Here is a 16,410-nt window from a genome sequence, read left to right on the forward strand (position 1 = left end):
ACAAATTCATTAAAGTACATCAAATAGTCTGAGTGAAGAACCTTTGACAAGGTCACTGATGAGTGTTCGCAGGTAGTTGGTCTGCTTCTTCTTGCCCTCGCACACTTGTACCACGTCGGACAAATCCTGACGGACCTCCTGAAGCATCTTACCTCCCATTTTCACTTCACGCTCAAAGAACCTGAACAGGGGGTCCTGGTATTTGGACAAAGATAATATTAATGCCAAAACAAAACCATAAATTAGAAGCCAGAGAGATGTGCTTTGGTGAAACAAAAAGAAAAATTGTTAATTTACTGAAAATCAAACTTTTTAAAGTCAGTTATACCCGATTACCTCACATTTCAGGCACAAAGATTGAAAATCACCCGACGGTGAAACAATTCCTTGGTTATAAATGAAAGAAGGATATTGTCAGCACAAGCCTGCTTGCCAGCCCTCTATTCTCTGTCATTACCTTGATGTTCTCCACTGTGCGTTTGAGAGGATTAACCGTTTGCGGCATGAGCTGCAGCCAGTTGCAGGCGGTGGTGTGGAGGGTCCTCATCCAGGCTGGCTGGGTGTCAGATGTGGATGAAGTGCGCTCCTTCTTCTCAGTCTCGTAGGCAAGGTCATCCTCATCCTCCAACATCTGCATTTTCAGCATCTTACCCATCATGTCAGTGCCTGCGCAGCCCGGCAGAGGGAGTGATTGGGCAAGGAGGGAGGTGGAAGACAAGGCCATGGTGGGATGTAGGAAGGGAAGAAGAAATTAATCACAGAAAAGAAACAAACACCTTACCTCAAGGATGGGTTAAAGGGTTTGTTTTATCAAAAAATTAAAAAAAAAAAAAAAAAAAATAGGACTACACTGGGTCAGACAAAATACACAAGGCTTCAGGCAATAATTCCAACACATGTAACCTTAAACGAAATTGCCAAGTGGATAACGATCCACATTTCTGAATGACTGGATCTGTAAAAGAAATCAGCACAACCCCAAAAAATAAATAAATAATAAAAGGGGTGGGTTTTAAGGGAGAAAGTTTGTGGTGGAGTGGGGATGAAGGAAGGGGAGACTGGACCATGTGCTCAAGGGATGGATGCTTTGGCAGCCATGACTGTGGAGGTCAGAGAGGGGGAGTGAAAGGATGGGAAGCAGGCATGGTAGGATGTTTGAAGTCCTAATCTGCAGGTGGGACAAGATAACATCTAAGCAAAGCAACATGATGGCTGTGAAATACAGCTGCTGAAGGGTGAGGAGACCCACACCCATCCTTTGGGAAGAAAACCTTTTAAAGTAAAATGGCTATGACTACAGCTACGCTGCACATTATAACTATGCTACAGAAGGCTGCTTCTGAAAACTAACTGGTAAAGAGGGGAGAGAACTGATGGAAGGATGAGAGATGAGGAAAAGGAATGTTTTTAACATGTTTTTTGATACCCGGCACACAGTGTTCTGTCCAAAGTAGACGCAAAAAACAACTAAATCTAAGATTTCGACCTCTCACTGCACGGCGACAGCCTGCCAAAGTACGAGTTATGACACTAGAATAGAGAGAGAGTTGGTTAATGAGCTACCCAGTGAGAATATTCAATCTCAACTTGTTAAGTATAAATGGAACACAGATGAAAAACAAGCTGTCGTTCAGTAACAGCAACAGCAGCATACCCTGAGTGGTAAGCAGGACCTTCTCTGCATTGCTCGGTAATCCGAGCCAAGATGGCGTCTGAGTGTCAGGAAGCATCTCCACCCAGTGCATGAACTCCTCACGTCTGTAACAAATCAAAATGATCAGACGCTTAACAGAGAATGTTTATCAAAGAACAACAAAAGCTAAAACTTATCAGATACTGACCGAATGCCATCAGGCATCTTGATGTCCTTGTGTCCGTCAACTTTGAGAGCCAGTTTGAACTCGCTGTCAAAGCTTCCCTTGGTGAAGATGCGGTCCAGGAAGGTGTTGAGCAGCCGCTGGTCAAACTCGTTGTCGATCCGACCTCCATAGATTGACTGGGCCATCAAGGTTTTCAGAGCTGCCCAGGGGATCTTGTCTGGAGCGATGTTCTGACGACCCTGTGTGTGCATGAGTGTAACGATTGGAGTGGAGCAAGGTCATATTATTTAAAACTGACCATTATCTAATAGATTTAGGCAACAGCTACAAGGAGGAAAGGATTAGTCATACAAAAACTAGAAAACATTTAAAGTGTTAATTCTCCAACCTTAGCAGTGTCATCCAGCCAGGTGTCAACCGTGTCACAAGCAGAACGGAGGTCAGACTCTCCAAACTCGTATTTCTTGGACCAGCCCAGTGGTGCGTAACGCAGGCGCTCCTGGATGACCGCATGGAACCAAGCAAGCAAGAAGTAGAGACGCGCACGTTCGTTGGGGGCCTGCGTGGATATGGGACAACATGATTTACATGGAGAATGTTTGGACAGCACTGATCGTTTATTCTTCACATTTGTGTGTGTCCATTATGTTACCTTGCACATGCGAGCCACTGGGATGCTGCTGAAAGTTCTCAGCATGTTAGCCTTGACGCCGGGAGGAGGCTCAAACACAAAGATACGGCCAGCACGAAGCAGATTCACTGGCACCTGGTGGTAAAACACAGCGGCATGAAAAACAGGAAGTAGTGAAAACTGACAATGAATTAATCAAAGTCTAAATGACAAATCTAATGAATGATGTGATATACCTTGGGGTTGATCTCCATTGTGAGGAACAGCCTGAAGCTGGCATGAGGCTGCATAGAGTGAAGTTTTTTCTCCAGCTGCATCAGCCACCCAGGGGCCAGATGGACGTTCTCCAGCATCACCCACCTGCAGGACAAGGAACAGTCAGGATATCAGTACAAGAACACAAACTGTACAGTCTCACAAACACAAAGAAACCACATTAGTCACCTGCCAGACTTGACAGCAGTATTGATGTCTCTGTCAGCCTTATTGAAACCTTCAGCAGAACCTGTGGAAAACATCAGTAAGCAGTTATTTACAATATCCTCAAAATTTCTCATTAAGCACTTGATCTACATTACTGGCAGTGGCGGCTGGCCCATAGGGGGCGCTCGGGCTCCGCCCCCCCAAATGTGGAGGAGTAAAAATATATATTTTTTAAAAATTCATCAATGATAGTTTTACTATGTGTGTGCCCATATACAGCCAGGCGTATTTTAACATTTTCACCAGCTGACTCATTAAAGTTCAACCAACAAACGGTGTTTTTCTTCTTCTGGGGCGCTCGTCAAAGCGCCCTTGATATGCAGCGAAATAGCCTATCATTAAATGGTTGCCAGGGGAAAATAATAAATATTTGACCTATCAGCGTCGCTGAATTAAATGGTTTGGGGGCGCTTAAAATTGCGCCCCTGCAGAAAACGCGCGAAGATTTGCTGTTCTAGAATTTTACCTCAGTCAGTAGCCTAAGTGAGCTATAAGGTCAGAGAGAGACGATGGCAGCGGTATTGTTAACGGTTGAGGCACAGCCTCCCCCAAATTCGGTTAGATCACTTCTAACCTACCCTTTTGCCAGAAGGACAATGGCAGAAAAACTGCAAGTTAAAGAGTTGGGACCTGACAAGCCCGAAATTCAACTAACCCAGGCAACGAAGGAGAAGTCAAAAGCATACAACAGGACTTTTTGTCGGAGTTGGTTCCAGCGCAAGTCGTGGCTGACAGGCTGTGCATATTGATTTATATGATGCAGCCGGCTTTATATTGTTGCTTGATTACACCACACAACATTGGATTGATGTAGCCTAAGTAATGAGTAAGTGGACACATTCATTTTTGCTTAAAGGCTACTGGATGCTAATTTCTTTCGCTTTCTACCTGTAACTTATGTAGCTAGAGGAAAGCTTTCTGTTGTGTGTTGCCATCTAGTGGGCATGAGGTATCACTGTATGAGTTAATCACCTAGCAACAAATTAAAATTGTGTTGTTTGATGTACTCATTAAATGGGTCATTTTAGTCGATATCATAAAAATTGCCCCCCCTGAGATTTTTTTCAGGAGCCGCCACTGATTACTGGTAAACCAAAAGTTACGTTTATTTCCTTCTTACCGATAGAAATTGAGGTGATTTGTTTGTTCTGCTCAGCAGCCAGATCTCTGACAAGCCCACTGGCATCATAACCTGGCACAGAACACATCAGCACTGGAGTGCTGGGCTTCACCTACAGACACAAAAAAATAAGAATTATCAGCAAGAGTGACAATGGGAAGGTCATTGATCTGAAATAAATAAGTGATCATTACCTCACTGTCGATGATATTAGCTAGATCAAGAGGCTGCTCAATGATGCTCATGAATGTGTCTCCCAGCACCTTTGATACGAAAATGTGTGACATGGCCAGGAGACGGTCGGGACGGAAGGCCTGAATCAGCAGGAGCTGGTGCAGAGCTTGGCCAATGGTAGCTGAACATATAATGGACAGTTCAGGCACATATGATTTATACAAATATATACACTGTAGTTTGTTTGTTTTGTTTTTTGCTTGGCCTTAATGTTTGTACACAATGTATATACTCACTGGACTGCTTCTCCTCTGACCACAGGTATGGAACAGCCAGCTCTGGAGTGTTGCTCTCAATCCACATGAAGAATTGCTGAAGTAACAAGCAAAACAAATGATTACTAATAGAGTTTCTAAGAGTCAAACTACAAACTACTCATCGGCCTACCATTACTCACCTCGTCAGCCTCGACTTTTTCCACCAAGTCTTTGAAAGCTGGCAGGCGGCTGAGTCGAACCATGGCCTCACTCTGCTCAGCGGTCAGACCTTTCACCTTGGGAAGTGGTGTGCCTGTCAGTACGATCTCCTTACCACGTAAGAAGTGCTGGAACTCTGGATCATATGGCAGCTCACTGGAAAAAAGGAGAAAATAAATAAGTAACGGTGCTTCATGCAGTATGCCATGACTGCTTGTGCTCCATTAGTGTAACTCAGGTGTTCTCTTACCTGGTCATGCCCTTTATGCTGATCTTAGCCAGCAGCATGGCAAATGTAATGTGGTCCTGGTGCAGCATACCTCTGGCAACCCTGTTGAACGCCACCTAATGCCACACAAATCACATATAAAGCTCATGACTGTTACATTCACCCCCCCAAAACAACCCTTATTCATAGGAGTTATGTTATAAACCTGGAAAAGATCCTTGGTGATGACAGCAAGCCTCTGTGAATGATCACTAATGTTCTTGAGGTTGGCGTTCTCATACAGCACTGTGTGATACGTGTCCAAGAAGAAGTGAAGAGAGTACTGGTAGAGGAAGTGCATCTGAAGGGAGAACATTTGCTCAGTTTAATTCCGAGTTCCTATCTCTGTGTGCATTGATGTTACAGCAATTTTGAGAAAAGAAGACAATACTACCAACAGTACTAGTTTAAAGAGCAAATGAGATGTGCCCAGACCTGGTTCAGAGCCTCCATAGTGAAGTAGATGCTGCTGCAGGCAGAGGACAGAGACAGGTACTGCTGTGACACGGCCTCCACCTCAGCCATGATGATATCAGTCTCCTCCACCTTCCTAGTCACCTCAGCTGCCTCCTTCTTCAGATTCTCCAGTGTGGTGATGATGGTGTCATCGTCAAGGATGCGACCCTTAACCTCATTGAGGGCCTGCAGCAGAGATTTCTCCAGCTGACGAAGACGCAGCTGGAACTCGCCTGAAAGACAGTCATAATATAAGAGTTGAATCATTACAATTTCACCAATCTCTTTTCCCACCACCTGTGTCTTATCATTTTATCACAGAATCTCAATGTTTCTGTCTCACCCTGCAGTTTAAGGAGGTCTGAGCGTTTCTCATCCACGTCAGGTCTCTCAGCCTTTAGGACCTCGTTGAGACACTGGCTCTGAAGGCTGCTGCGTGTCACAGTGAAGTTGACAAAGGTAACACGAGAGCACAAGTCTGGTGGGAACTCAACCTGCAGACACAAGAGACCATAACAATGCAGATAAACACTTTTGTATAACTGTTTTGTTTTGTACTTTTTAAACAAAGCAAATAACAATGTTAGTTGATCAATACTGATACAATAAACAGTGCCCTTACCGTTGGGTCTCGGGTAGAGAGGAAGATGACAAACGAAGGTGACAGATCAATGTCCTGGTCTCCAAGGGTGATGAGAACACGCCCTCCAGTCCTGCGGACCTCTCTGTTCAGCACTGGGTTTAGGATGGGGTCGTAGCTTTCTACGTCCTTTGGAAATAAATATTTCAAATTTAATCTCCCTTGAGATTAAAATCTATTTTCCAAGTTGTTTTTTTATTACACCCCCCCAACTCTAAACAAACTAGTCCTTTGATTATGGCAGCTTTAAGAAAATTATCAAGCAGCAAGCACACAAGGAAAACACTGGCAGTTGGAGAAGGTAGCTCTTACCTGAACCAGCAGTGGGTTTCCAAAACGCAGAGCACTCTCCAAGTTCTTCCTAAAGGCATCATCCAGGAAGCTGGTTCTTGTGATCTTGCGGTCTTTGTACTCATTCATGATGAACTCTGTGGCTTGGCCTGATGGATCGATTATTAGTGGGTACCTAATAAGAGATAAAGAAAGATCAAAGATGTTTAGAAGTAAGTTCAACTGAACACACAGCCTAAAGGAGATAGGTGAGGTTTGCGGACCTGTTGAACCGTTTGAGCATGATGGCATTTTCAGTACAGAGGTCATCAGCTGGGAGAGAGTTTGCTTGCCAGCGGAGCCTCTCATCTGCATTGGACAGGTACTCAGTTCTAGCAATATCTGTGCGGAACTGCAGGAGAAAATCAAGTCAGTGAGCACCTTGAAATTTGATCTATTGACAGCACTCTTGCTGGTGACTATGGTTTATATTAGTAATCACAATGAGGCTGACATTTGGAGACGTGTTGATCAAAAATGACTGGACATGTGGACTGGAGTAGGAAATACCTGAATGTTGGCCTGCTGCAGGTGATGAGACCATGTAGTGAACAGGTTCTGCCTCATCTGTTGTTCAAAGTAGCCGGCATACGTGATGAATGCTGCAGAAAGCAGACAGTCGCCTGCGATGGTGGACATCTGGTTCTTGAACGTCTCACTGGTCTTCTCCCAGCGGTCTCTCTCTGCTGACAGACTCTTCAGCAGGGCTGTGCTGCGGTTCACCTGGGAGTAAAGAACATAATAAATGAGTTTTTTTTTTTCCTCCAAGAAACTTCAGTTTAGTCCTGAACAGATGATCTGAACAGAACCAGGCATGTTTTATGGACAATTACCTTTGCCTCGACTGCTGCCAGATCAGCCTTGATGGCCTGGGCCTCAGAGATAAGGACAGCGTATTCCTCCTTGTACCGAGCAATGCTGGCCTCCAAGTCTCTGATCATCTGCTCCACCTCTTCTGCCTTCGTCTTATTGTCCGTGGCATCATCCTCAAGCTTCTGCAGCTCATTACGCAGAGGCTCCACTCGCTTCAGCATGTCAGCATAATTAAGCTAGAGGAGTGGCAGAAGTGTACATTAGACGAAAACCCTCATTACCCAGTTATAGTCCTTATTTTCATATTGTTCAGGCTTCTCTACCTGAGCAATCGCCCATTTCACCATGGGTCCGCAGGCCAATGATGCCCTATTCACTTGATCATAGTTGTAGCTTGGGTTGGAGAGATAGTTCTTCTTCATCTTCTCACGGATGGAGTCGCTGGAAATAGTTGAAATAGTCCAAGGAGTTACAATACAGCAGCACTCTGTGCAGTCAATAATCATTGAGAAAATCAAACTTGTGGAACAGTGTGGAGGATTATTTTGAATTGGGTTTGGAGTTGGGGATGGGAACAATTTCTACTAATTTCTGGCTGCAAGAAATCACAAGCACAGTAGTTTTTACCATCAGCTTATTCTTAGATTTAAAACCAGCCGATTACACTTTGTTCCAGTAGATTAACACTGATTGCTAATCACAGGTGCCACTTGTACTGATTAAATGGCATTTGTGCTTCCATTAGAAAACAAAAACAAAACACACTGACACATATACCTCATTTCCTCAGAGGAAAAGTTGACTATGCTGCTGATGAAATTATCCCTGATAATAACTTGTCTGATTTTTTTCCAGTCATTGGTCTCCTCGCCCAGCATAAGGCAGATAGACTCCAGGGCCAGTTTGACTGCAGCTGGGGGGTTGGTCATAGCCCGTACTTCTACTAGGTGCTGCCGCTTAATAGAACTCACGGCTAGTTAAGTGAAAGGAGGAATGTGTTTGCAAGATACAAATAGTAGTGTTTGGGGGGGGAAGAATTTGGAAAGAGGTTCAGGGGGGCAAAGACAGAAAAACATGAAGGAGGGGGAGAGAGGGAGACAGAAGGGGAAATTTTTAGTAAACAATTATAAACAAAGATTCTCTCATGTCACCTGATCTCTTCAGCAGAGAAGTTAACAATGGTGGGGATGAAGTTCTCCCTCATGATGATGGAACGGATCTGCTTCCAGTCCGTTGTGCTCTCTCCCAGGAGCAAACAAATAGACTCCAGAGCAAGCTTCACCGCTGCGGGTGGATTGGCCATGGAACGCACCTCCACCAGGTGCTGCTTCTTAATGGACTTAACAGCTATCAACATCAGGTGAGCAAGGATGAGGTTTTATGATGAGGGAAGGGGGCATGATGATGGGAGGATGTAAGCAGAAGATGTTAACAAAGTCTACATAACAATCCAAGTGCTGTTGTACTGGTTCTGCTGGTTTTTATGACATCAAATGACTGAAAGAATAATCGTAAATTATTATTATTATTTTTTTTAAAGACACTGATGAATAAATGAACAAGAATCACTGTACCATTCTGAGCCTCAATAACAGCTGGCTCCACTTGGTCCAAATCCTGTTTGACACTCAGCTGTTTGTCCTTAATCACCTCCTGCTGCTTGTACACAGCTTCCTGAATCTCCTGGCTCATCACCTTGAATCACAATGACAGAGTAAATAAATTAAAATCTTAAACACTTAAACACGTAATTGCAGGCCTAAGCAACAATGTCTAAAGCCTTTAAAAACTAGTCATTTCAAAGTTCAGCCTTCCTACCTTTTTCTTCTCGGCCTCCTGCTGGTCTTTCACCATCTTCTTCAGCTTGTCATTGGCAGCAGCATTCTTTGCCTCCAACTCCTGGCTCTTAATTCTCAGGTCACGACGAAGTTCCTCCACCTGTGAAAGGAGACAAACACAAGCACTTCTAACAAGCTGACAAAATTTTCATTGGGGAAACTAATCTGATGGCTTTTTAAGATTTCATGAAACGAAAAGGCTACTTCACCTGATCCACAGTCTCCTTGATCTTGCGGAGACCAACGTTGAGGTGCATCTGCTGCTCCTCCAACTCGCTGCGTTTCTCATTGAACAGGTTGGCATACTGATTGATGAAGTCAAGGTAGTGACGAGGAGTAATGGCCATTGTGTGACCGCCACGCTTGGCCAGACGGTTGTTTGCCTGAAAGAAGTTAAAAGTATTATTTATGTACGTCTCAGTAAATTTTTACAATCATTTGTATCTAAGAACGTTTGCAAATTTGCAACTGCTGTTGAAATAACAATAAATTAGCTCATTTGCTGGAAACAGCTCTACCTGATGAAGTGTCTGATGTACAAACACACAGCCATTGACGATAGCTTCTCGGTGAGATGGTGGCTGGGGCAGTTTGTCGTAGACGATGGGCATGTAGTCTGGCACTTTGTAGTTGGGCTTCTCCAGATCCATCTTGCTGGTGAACTCCTTACCCACCTGATATAGGGCCTCTGTGGACCAGTCTCCAAACCAGTTCAACACACACCTGACGCAGAGGAATGTTTTCAGTAAACACGGAAACTCAGTGCAGTTTTCTTTTTCCTCACATTTATTACAATCATCCACTCTAAGTGTCTGTACCTGTTGAACAGGGCAGGAGATGTGGCAGCTCTGTCCTTCAGGCCCTCTGATGAGGGGTTCATGGTGAAAACCACGTGAAGGTTTCTGATAACCTGGCTGGTGAACCACTTGTACAGCTCCTCATGTGTGTCAAGCATCAGACCCTCTTTCTGGGCTCCTTCCTTACACTGAGTCATCAAGGTGGCATACTCATCTCCCTCAAACAGCCCAGGAACCTATTAAAAAAAAAGAAGAAGAAGAAGAAGAAAAAAAAAAGAAGGGTAACATTAACACAATAAAAGCCAGAAAACAATGGACATACATTAACCTCAGAAAACTAGGGGTGGTGTTGTCTTTACACTCAAATGAGCAAAGCACCACAAATAAGAAACTAGCTATAAGTTACCTCTCCATTGGCCAGAAGTGTGTTCATTCTCTCAAGGAAACCAGAATCCAGCACATTGGACTCATCCATGATGAAGGCGATCTTCTCGTTCTTACAACCTGAGCGACGCAGCACAGTACGCAGGTCTTCATCAAAGTCCTCCCCAGTGTATTTCCTGTGTACCTGAAAACACAAAAACACGCTCAACAATCCATGCAAAAGGCAGGGAAATGTTCTATGACTACAAATCACTTGTATCTACCTTAATCTGGTAGACGCTCAATCCGTTCATCCAGGCTACAAAGCGGGACAGCGTGGTCTTTCCTGCTCCACTCACACCAATTAACAGTAGATGTCCCTGAGGCTGACGGAAGATTCTAACAAAGGATAAAGATTTTAAAAATGTAATCCAAAATTAATATTTATTTTTGTCATTTTTTTTATAATTAAAGTAACACTGAGATGACAACGCTCAGAAGCCTTTACTCACCGGTCAATTCTGAGGACGTGGTCCAGAACCTCATTAAAGAGCACCAGAGGAACATCCAGCTCCTCCTCATAGAAGACCTTCAGACGGGCCTTCACGTAGTCTCTCAGTTCCTCCTGTTCCACTGGGATGTAATCCTACATACACAAAAACACAAACTCAGTAAAATTCTTACTAGAGCCATTAATGATGAAGTCAATTCTTACAACTCTTTAGTAACTTAAAAGCAGCAGGATCAGAGTTTGGCCATCATATTTGAGTACATATGGCCACATATGTACCTTGGAGAGCCAGTTACTGTAGAGGATAGGCCTGTTGAGAGCTTTCTCCTTATCAATGTTGGGGAAGTGCTTGAGAGCGACCATGTCAATGTTTTCATCTGTCCACCTTCTCTCTTCATCACCTACAAGCCTGAATGACACAATCAGATATGATCACATTTTAAACGTTACTATCAAAAATGTTACACTTTATAGCTGATGCAGAGCAAGCACAACTAGCCTCACATCAGTGAGCACCCACCTATCCTGGAAGAGACGAAGGGCTTCGTGGGCCCAGATGCGGATGAGCCCTTCTACAGGAAGAGTCTCAAGTGGCCGCAGGGCCTCGAAGATACCCCTCACCCAGCGGGTCATCTCTCTGGGAGAGTAGATGTAGTGGGGTTGTGTGTCCTGGGTGAAGCGCTCCTGAAGTGGAAAAAAGAATAATATTCAATATTTTTATTTATATGAAAAAAAGTCTCCAATAAAACATGCATATTAAGAGAAATGTAATCATCTTTACCTGAGACATGGTGTAGAACTCAACCATAGCGGCTGTAAGAGGTTCAGCATAGGTTCGCAGAGAGGGGATAAGGCGCAGCATGGCACGGTTAAAGGTTCCATAAATCTGGGTAAGGGAGGCTGGGCCTGGATAGTCCACATACACCACAGGGACGTGACGCAGGAACCTAGAAAGATTATGTGGTAATATGACCACTGTTAGAGCCTGCCTTTTGCATTAAACATTAATTATACTACAGTTCTAATCAGATGTTCGGTCTGAGAGCTGTACCTGTGTGTGAGAGGCTTTCTGCCAGGGTCAGTGGGAGGATTACAGGCTCCAACAAATTGGATCCTCTCCAGTTTGACCCAAGTCTGGTCTGAGGTGCGGTAGAAGCCTCCGTGTTCCACCATCTGCACAGACATAGGATCCCAATTTGATGCAGCAATGACTTAAATAAAGTGCTTAGACATACTTAAAAGTACAAAGGGCTTAACACAGAATCATTTTGTCATACCTGTCTGATGAAAGAGATAACTCTCTGTGTGCCGTACTTGTCCATGTCTGGCAGATTGATCTCGTCGCAGAACAACACCAGCCACTTCCCCAGCTGGACAGGGGCGAGGACCACACCATTTGGAGTCCGCCGGTACTCGCAGTAGTGGTCAAACGTCTTCAGCAGCAGTTCTGGGGTGGTGGCACTGGAGAAGTTCAAACCAACAACCTGGTAGAAAGCAGCAGTAGACATTTTAGCTATTAGATGGGAACAGCTTAGTTATAACAATAATGCCAATATCTGATTAGAACTGATTGTGAATATTTCAAAGATCAGGCAATTAACGTGAAAATGATTTCATAGCCCAGTACCTCCATATCAGGCAAAGCCCTGAGGGCACTGAACAGGGTCATGGTCTTTCCAGAGCCAGGTGGTCCACACAGCACCAGTGGTTTGTGCTCAGCCAGCCATGTGTAAAGCAAAGCTTCATGGCGAACAGTGTCCAGGGTAGGAACAACTACATCTGGGGATGCCACCTTGTGGGTTTCCACTTCAATCTGGGGCACTTTGCCCTGCCAGGATTGCCACTCCCCTGAGATGCACACCTAAACACAAATAAAAACATAATGATTAATCTCTAAAAAAGTGGATATAGGGAATTAATAGCAGCAGCAACTCTTTGACAAAGAAAGGATGTACCTCATAATCAATGATGGGAACATTGGGTGCAGTGGGAAGTGGCACAGTGGTGATGCGACGGATATACTCCCCAAGCTCTGCCCTCATCTTCAACCTTCCATCACCAGAGAAGGACCAGAGCACAGCGTAGATCAAATACCTCTGCAAAGAAATTCCATGAAAACAATTAGTTTTAGGAAAGCACAGTAATCATGTTGATGCAACACCTCAGCATTTATACTTCTTTCATTACAGAGCAAGAAAAAGGAGAACATTACCTGCATGTACTTCTCCAGCTGATCAATGGGCATGGGGAAGTCAGGGTGGTTGTTGTTGTACAGAGCCACATTACGGCAGGCCTGGTGCAACATTGAGAACAATGAGCCCAAACATCGCATGCGGGTGAAATCCATGATGTGTTCCATCTTCGAGGCATGCTCCAAGGCCTTGATCACGAGGCCGGTGGAGGTAAAGTACGGCTGAAGGACCGATGCAGCATCTCGCTGGATCTAGTTTAAAGCACAAAGTGGGGACAGCATTAGAGTGTTTTTTATTTGTTTGTTTTTAAATACAGCATGTGTTCTTCTCTAGATTTACCTGCAGCATTGGTGAAGCAGCCTCGTCCTCATCTTCTGTGCCTTTCCTCTTCCGCTGAGCTTCATCCTCTCCCTCGTCCAATGGGATGCTGCGAATGCGAGCCAGGAAGTTGTTGAAGATCATGTCAGTGCTGAGAACATCCTCACTGAACCAGACCATACCACACCGGGACACAGTGGCTAGGGTGGCATACTTCAGATCCTGCACTTCAAACATCACACGCACCTGGACAGAAAAAGAATAATTTGGGTTGAATACTTAATGAAGTCTCCAGGAAAAGAGAAAAAGAAATTTGTGTATAAACTGCCATGCTCTTACATTTGGTGGCAAGCTGAGACGCTCTCCATTGGGCAGGGTGAGCAGCTTGTTGTCATCCAGAACAGAGTTCAGATTTTCAACCCACTCTGGGTCAACGTCGCCATCAAAGATGATCCACTGACGCTTCTGTAGTTCACCTCGGACATTGTCAATGATCCTGAAATTGAAAGAAATCGTTCATTTAAAGATTAAAAAGAAATTAATTACAACAATTAGACTAGTTTGGAAGATGTGTAATTACTCAATTATTACAGAACTCACTTCCTGAGGATGTGTGTGAACAAGCCATCAGTCCATTCACGAGTGTTGGGGTCCAGGGTTCCGTACAGGTGGTCTTTGCTGATTGCCTTGGGATCGATAATGTGGGCCACGCCCTCCACACCCTCCAACCTTTCCAGGGCCTTGAGCAGCACCCTCCATGCCATGGTCTTCCCACTTCCTGAAGGTCCCACCATCATCAAACCGTGGTTGATCTGTGTGATCTGGTACAGCTGGAGCACCTGGAAAAGGTTGAACGACAAGTTAAATGTCAGTATATGTGAATCTTATAACAGGAAAATGTTTAAAGCCCATTGAACTAAAGTATATCAGTTCCATTCAGCTTCATACCTTCTCTACCCACATGCTGCCTACATCGTCCCCATCTCCATAAGTGAGGTACATCTCTCCGCAGACCTTCTTCAGCTCTTCCCTCAGAGCAGTCATCTCTCCCCTATGGTACTGAACTCCAGGGAAGACGTCCGACAGCAGGCTGAACAGCAGAGGGATGTCTTCTGCCACCAGCTTGGGAACCATGGTCTCACACACACTCTGGATCAGGATCTTAAAAAAAAAAAAAAAAAAAAAAAAAAAAAAAAGACAGACAGACTGAATAAAACAACTCATTTTCTAAAATAAGTTTGTTATACTTGCAAAAACTCTGCCCTGAATAAACATGACCTCCATGTCCAAGAGTCTACTTTACATACCTCCTGTTCTGGTAGGTTCTCTGCAATCTCATTCTCATCAACATCCTCTCCACGCTCAAGCTTCTCTCTCTTGATTTTCTGGATTCGCTCACGCTTGACATTGCCAGCACTGATCAGCACGCTCTTGAGTGCTCGGAGACCGAAGTCGTAATGGCTCTGGGAGGAGAGCTGCTCGTCGCACAGTCTTTAAAGAAGCAAAAGATTAAGTTGTCATACCTCTGACTTAAAGTCCTGTCAAAGTTACTAACTAAAACAATACATACTTGAAGAAGGGCACAATCTTTTTGGCAAGGGTCTCAGCTGTTCGGAAACCTTGAGAGTAGAGCATGACCTGTGCAATGAGCTGGCGGTCAGGCTTGGTCATGGCCAAGCTACGGAAGAGCTTCTTCAGATTGTCAGGCAGGTTGGAACGGCCAGCATAGCCAGGGTTCATGGTGATGAAGATGGCCATGTCTGGGCTCACCTTGACCTGCTTGTTCAGGAGCTCTGTAGTGACAGGTACGCCTAGGAAAGTGACCAAAAGGAAAAAGAAGGAAAAAAGACTTACTTATAATACACTCCCCTGGAAAAACCTAATCACTGGTGATGAATATAGTGGCATATTCTGGTGATCTTTTTCCTCAGCAGCATGAAGTGTTGAAGAATATTTGTTTTGCTGCGTTTTATTCGCACAAATGTCTAAGTCTGGATATTTCTCATTAAAAGGACAGCCATCTTTCACAAATACTATGCATACTTCTGTCTCTGTTGGGGTTGCTGTGCTCCCTCAAGGCGACCTGGATGTACTGGACCTGCTGGGAGACGGCCGACAGCATTCTCTCTTCCAGACGGTTGAACTCATCGAAGCAGCCCCAGGCTCCTACCTGGCACAGACCCACGAAGATACGACCCATTGCCTGAAGAAGAAAACGAAAAATGGTCACTGAATTAATAAGCAATAACAGAGCACAGTGTTTAATCTCTGATGGTATGCTGGTGTCCTGTCATAAAATTGCTAAAATGATAAATTTACCTGGAAGTCAAAAGTCTCGTCACAGTTGAAGACCAGGACAAAGCGTCCAAGCTGGTGACCGAGGGCTTTCACTGATTCAGTCTTCCCAGTGCCAGCAGGACCTAGATAAAGGACAAATTCAGTCAAGGTTGGGGGGTTGTTTCCCTCTTTGCCATGTTGTAAAACAAAAAGTTAAATAGTAGTTCCATACCAAATGGAGATCCACCAAGGCGAGCCTCCAGGGCCTGGGTCATGGTGAGATAGCAGCGGTCAGTCAGTGGGGTCTGAACAAGCTTGTCCTGGACACCCAGGTACTCAAAGCCATAGTTGAACTTGGCATTAGCCATCTGAATGGACAGCTGCTGCAGGACATCTGTCTGCTTGGGATCAAAGTAGAAGCGCATCTGGCTGAGCCACTCAAAGGACTTGGGGTTGTCGATCTTGTTCTTGATCAGAGTCCTGGTTACATCACGCTGGTGCACCAGCTCTGTGATCTAAGAATGGAGAGTGAAATGGATTTTAGACAATTTTTATCCAACAACAATTTTTCACAAATATCTAAAAAAAATAAAATAAAAAAAAAGTCCAAACTCACCAGATGCTCCAGTTTCCTCCTGCGGATTGGAGGCTGCTCCATCAGCACAGTGTCAGCCAACACGTTGAGTGTGGCTTCCACATTCGACAGAACTCCCTGCAGTGGCGTCATGTCCCCACCACCAGAGATGGTGGTCAAGGCAGACTCGATGTTCTCAGACCAGGCAATCTGGGCGGACAGGACCACCAGCTGGGCCTGTGAAACGAGAATAAAGATAAGGCGACATTAACACAGTTCCAGATTTCAAGAGTGTATCGAAATTAAAACAGTATGGAATTAATTATTTA

At 44.5% G+C, this 16,410-nt stretch overlaps 1 protein-coding gene across 3 annotated transcripts in view; it reads right to left on the reverse strand.

Annotated features, from left to right (window-relative positions):
- Positions 1 to 16,410, reverse strand: part of dync1h1 (dynein, cytoplasmic 1, heavy chain 1) — a 29,121-nt gene that overhangs the window by 3,241 nt on the left and 9,470 nt on the right. Inside the window, exons 26-74 of one of the 3 annotated variants that reach the window (XM_040042420.1) lie at positions 16,124 to 16,318; positions 15,740 to 16,022; positions 15,550 to 15,650; positions 15,274 to 15,433; positions 14,801 to 15,041; positions 14,538 to 14,721; positions 14,179 to 14,391; positions 13,831 to 14,069; positions 13,570 to 13,726; positions 13,252 to 13,476; positions 12,933 to 13,163; positions 12,676 to 12,816; positions 12,348 to 12,581; positions 11,998 to 12,204; positions 11,772 to 11,893; positions 11,502 to 11,667; positions 11,241 to 11,404; positions 11,000 to 11,129; positions 10,722 to 10,855; positions 10,494 to 10,608; positions 10,253 to 10,414; positions 9,868 to 10,082; positions 9,568 to 9,772; positions 9,259 to 9,432; positions 9,030 to 9,149; positions 8,786 to 8,906; positions 7,989 to 8,184; positions 7,535 to 7,652; positions 7,232 to 7,447; positions 6,909 to 7,121; positions 6,623 to 6,750; positions 6,381 to 6,534; positions 6,051 to 6,197; positions 5,772 to 5,922; positions 5,408 to 5,661; positions 5,139 to 5,273; positions 4,955 to 5,049; positions 4,686 to 4,860; positions 4,525 to 4,600; positions 4,249 to 4,409; positions 4,055 to 4,166; positions 2,896 to 2,956; positions 2,688 to 2,811; positions 2,473 to 2,586; positions 2,209 to 2,379; positions 1,842 to 2,059; positions 1,655 to 1,758; positions 458 to 666; positions 42 to 195 (exon numbers count right to left, since the gene is read on the reverse strand). In XM_040042420.1, coding sequence (XP_039898354.1) covers positions 42 to 195; positions 458 to 666; positions 1,655 to 1,758; positions 1,842 to 2,059; positions 2,209 to 2,379; positions 2,473 to 2,586; positions 2,688 to 2,811; positions 2,896 to 2,956; positions 4,055 to 4,166; positions 4,249 to 4,409; positions 4,525 to 4,600; positions 4,686 to 4,860; positions 4,955 to 5,049; positions 5,139 to 5,273; positions 5,408 to 5,661; positions 5,772 to 5,922; positions 6,051 to 6,197; positions 6,381 to 6,534; positions 6,623 to 6,750; positions 6,909 to 7,121; positions 7,232 to 7,447; positions 7,535 to 7,652; positions 7,989 to 8,184; positions 8,786 to 8,906; positions 9,030 to 9,149; positions 9,259 to 9,432; positions 9,568 to 9,772; positions 9,868 to 10,082; positions 10,253 to 10,414; positions 10,494 to 10,608; positions 10,722 to 10,855; positions 11,000 to 11,129; positions 11,241 to 11,404; positions 11,502 to 11,667; positions 11,772 to 11,893; positions 11,998 to 12,204; positions 12,348 to 12,581; positions 12,676 to 12,816; positions 12,933 to 13,163; positions 13,252 to 13,476; positions 13,570 to 13,726; positions 13,831 to 14,069; positions 14,179 to 14,391; positions 14,538 to 14,721; positions 14,801 to 15,041; positions 15,274 to 15,433; positions 15,550 to 15,650; positions 15,740 to 16,022; positions 16,124 to 16,318 — 8,125 coding nt within the window. Of the gene's footprint in view, positions 1 to 41; positions 196 to 457; positions 667 to 1,654; positions 1,759 to 1,841; positions 2,060 to 2,208; positions 2,380 to 2,472; positions 2,587 to 2,687; positions 2,812 to 2,895; positions 2,957 to 4,054; positions 4,167 to 4,248; positions 4,410 to 4,524; positions 4,601 to 4,685; positions 4,861 to 4,954; positions 5,050 to 5,138; positions 5,274 to 5,407; positions 5,662 to 5,771; positions 5,923 to 6,050; positions 6,198 to 6,380; positions 6,535 to 6,622; positions 6,751 to 6,908; positions 7,122 to 7,231; positions 7,448 to 7,534; positions 7,653 to 7,988; positions 8,185 to 8,362; positions 8,559 to 8,785; positions 8,907 to 9,029; positions 9,150 to 9,258; positions 9,433 to 9,567; positions 9,773 to 9,867; positions 10,083 to 10,252; positions 10,415 to 10,493; positions 10,609 to 10,721; positions 10,856 to 10,999; positions 11,130 to 11,240; positions 11,405 to 11,501; positions 11,668 to 11,771; positions 11,894 to 11,997; positions 12,205 to 12,347; positions 12,582 to 12,675; positions 12,817 to 12,932; positions 13,164 to 13,251; positions 13,477 to 13,569; positions 13,727 to 13,830; positions 14,070 to 14,178; positions 14,392 to 14,537; positions 14,722 to 14,800; positions 15,042 to 15,273; positions 15,434 to 15,549; positions 15,651 to 15,739; positions 16,023 to 16,123; positions 16,319 to 16,410 lie in introns of all 3 variants that reach the window. The other 2 variants (XM_040042419.1, XM_040042421.1) reach the window with 2 other exon arrangements.

This window comes from Simochromis diagramma, unplaced genomic scaffold (genome assembly GCF_900408965.1).
Source record: "Simochromis diagramma unplaced genomic scaffold, fSimDia1.1 OVJJ01000304.1, whole genome shotgun sequence".
Lineage (NCBI taxonomy): Eukaryota > Metazoa > Chordata > Actinopteri > Cichliformes > Cichlidae > Simochromis > Simochromis diagramma.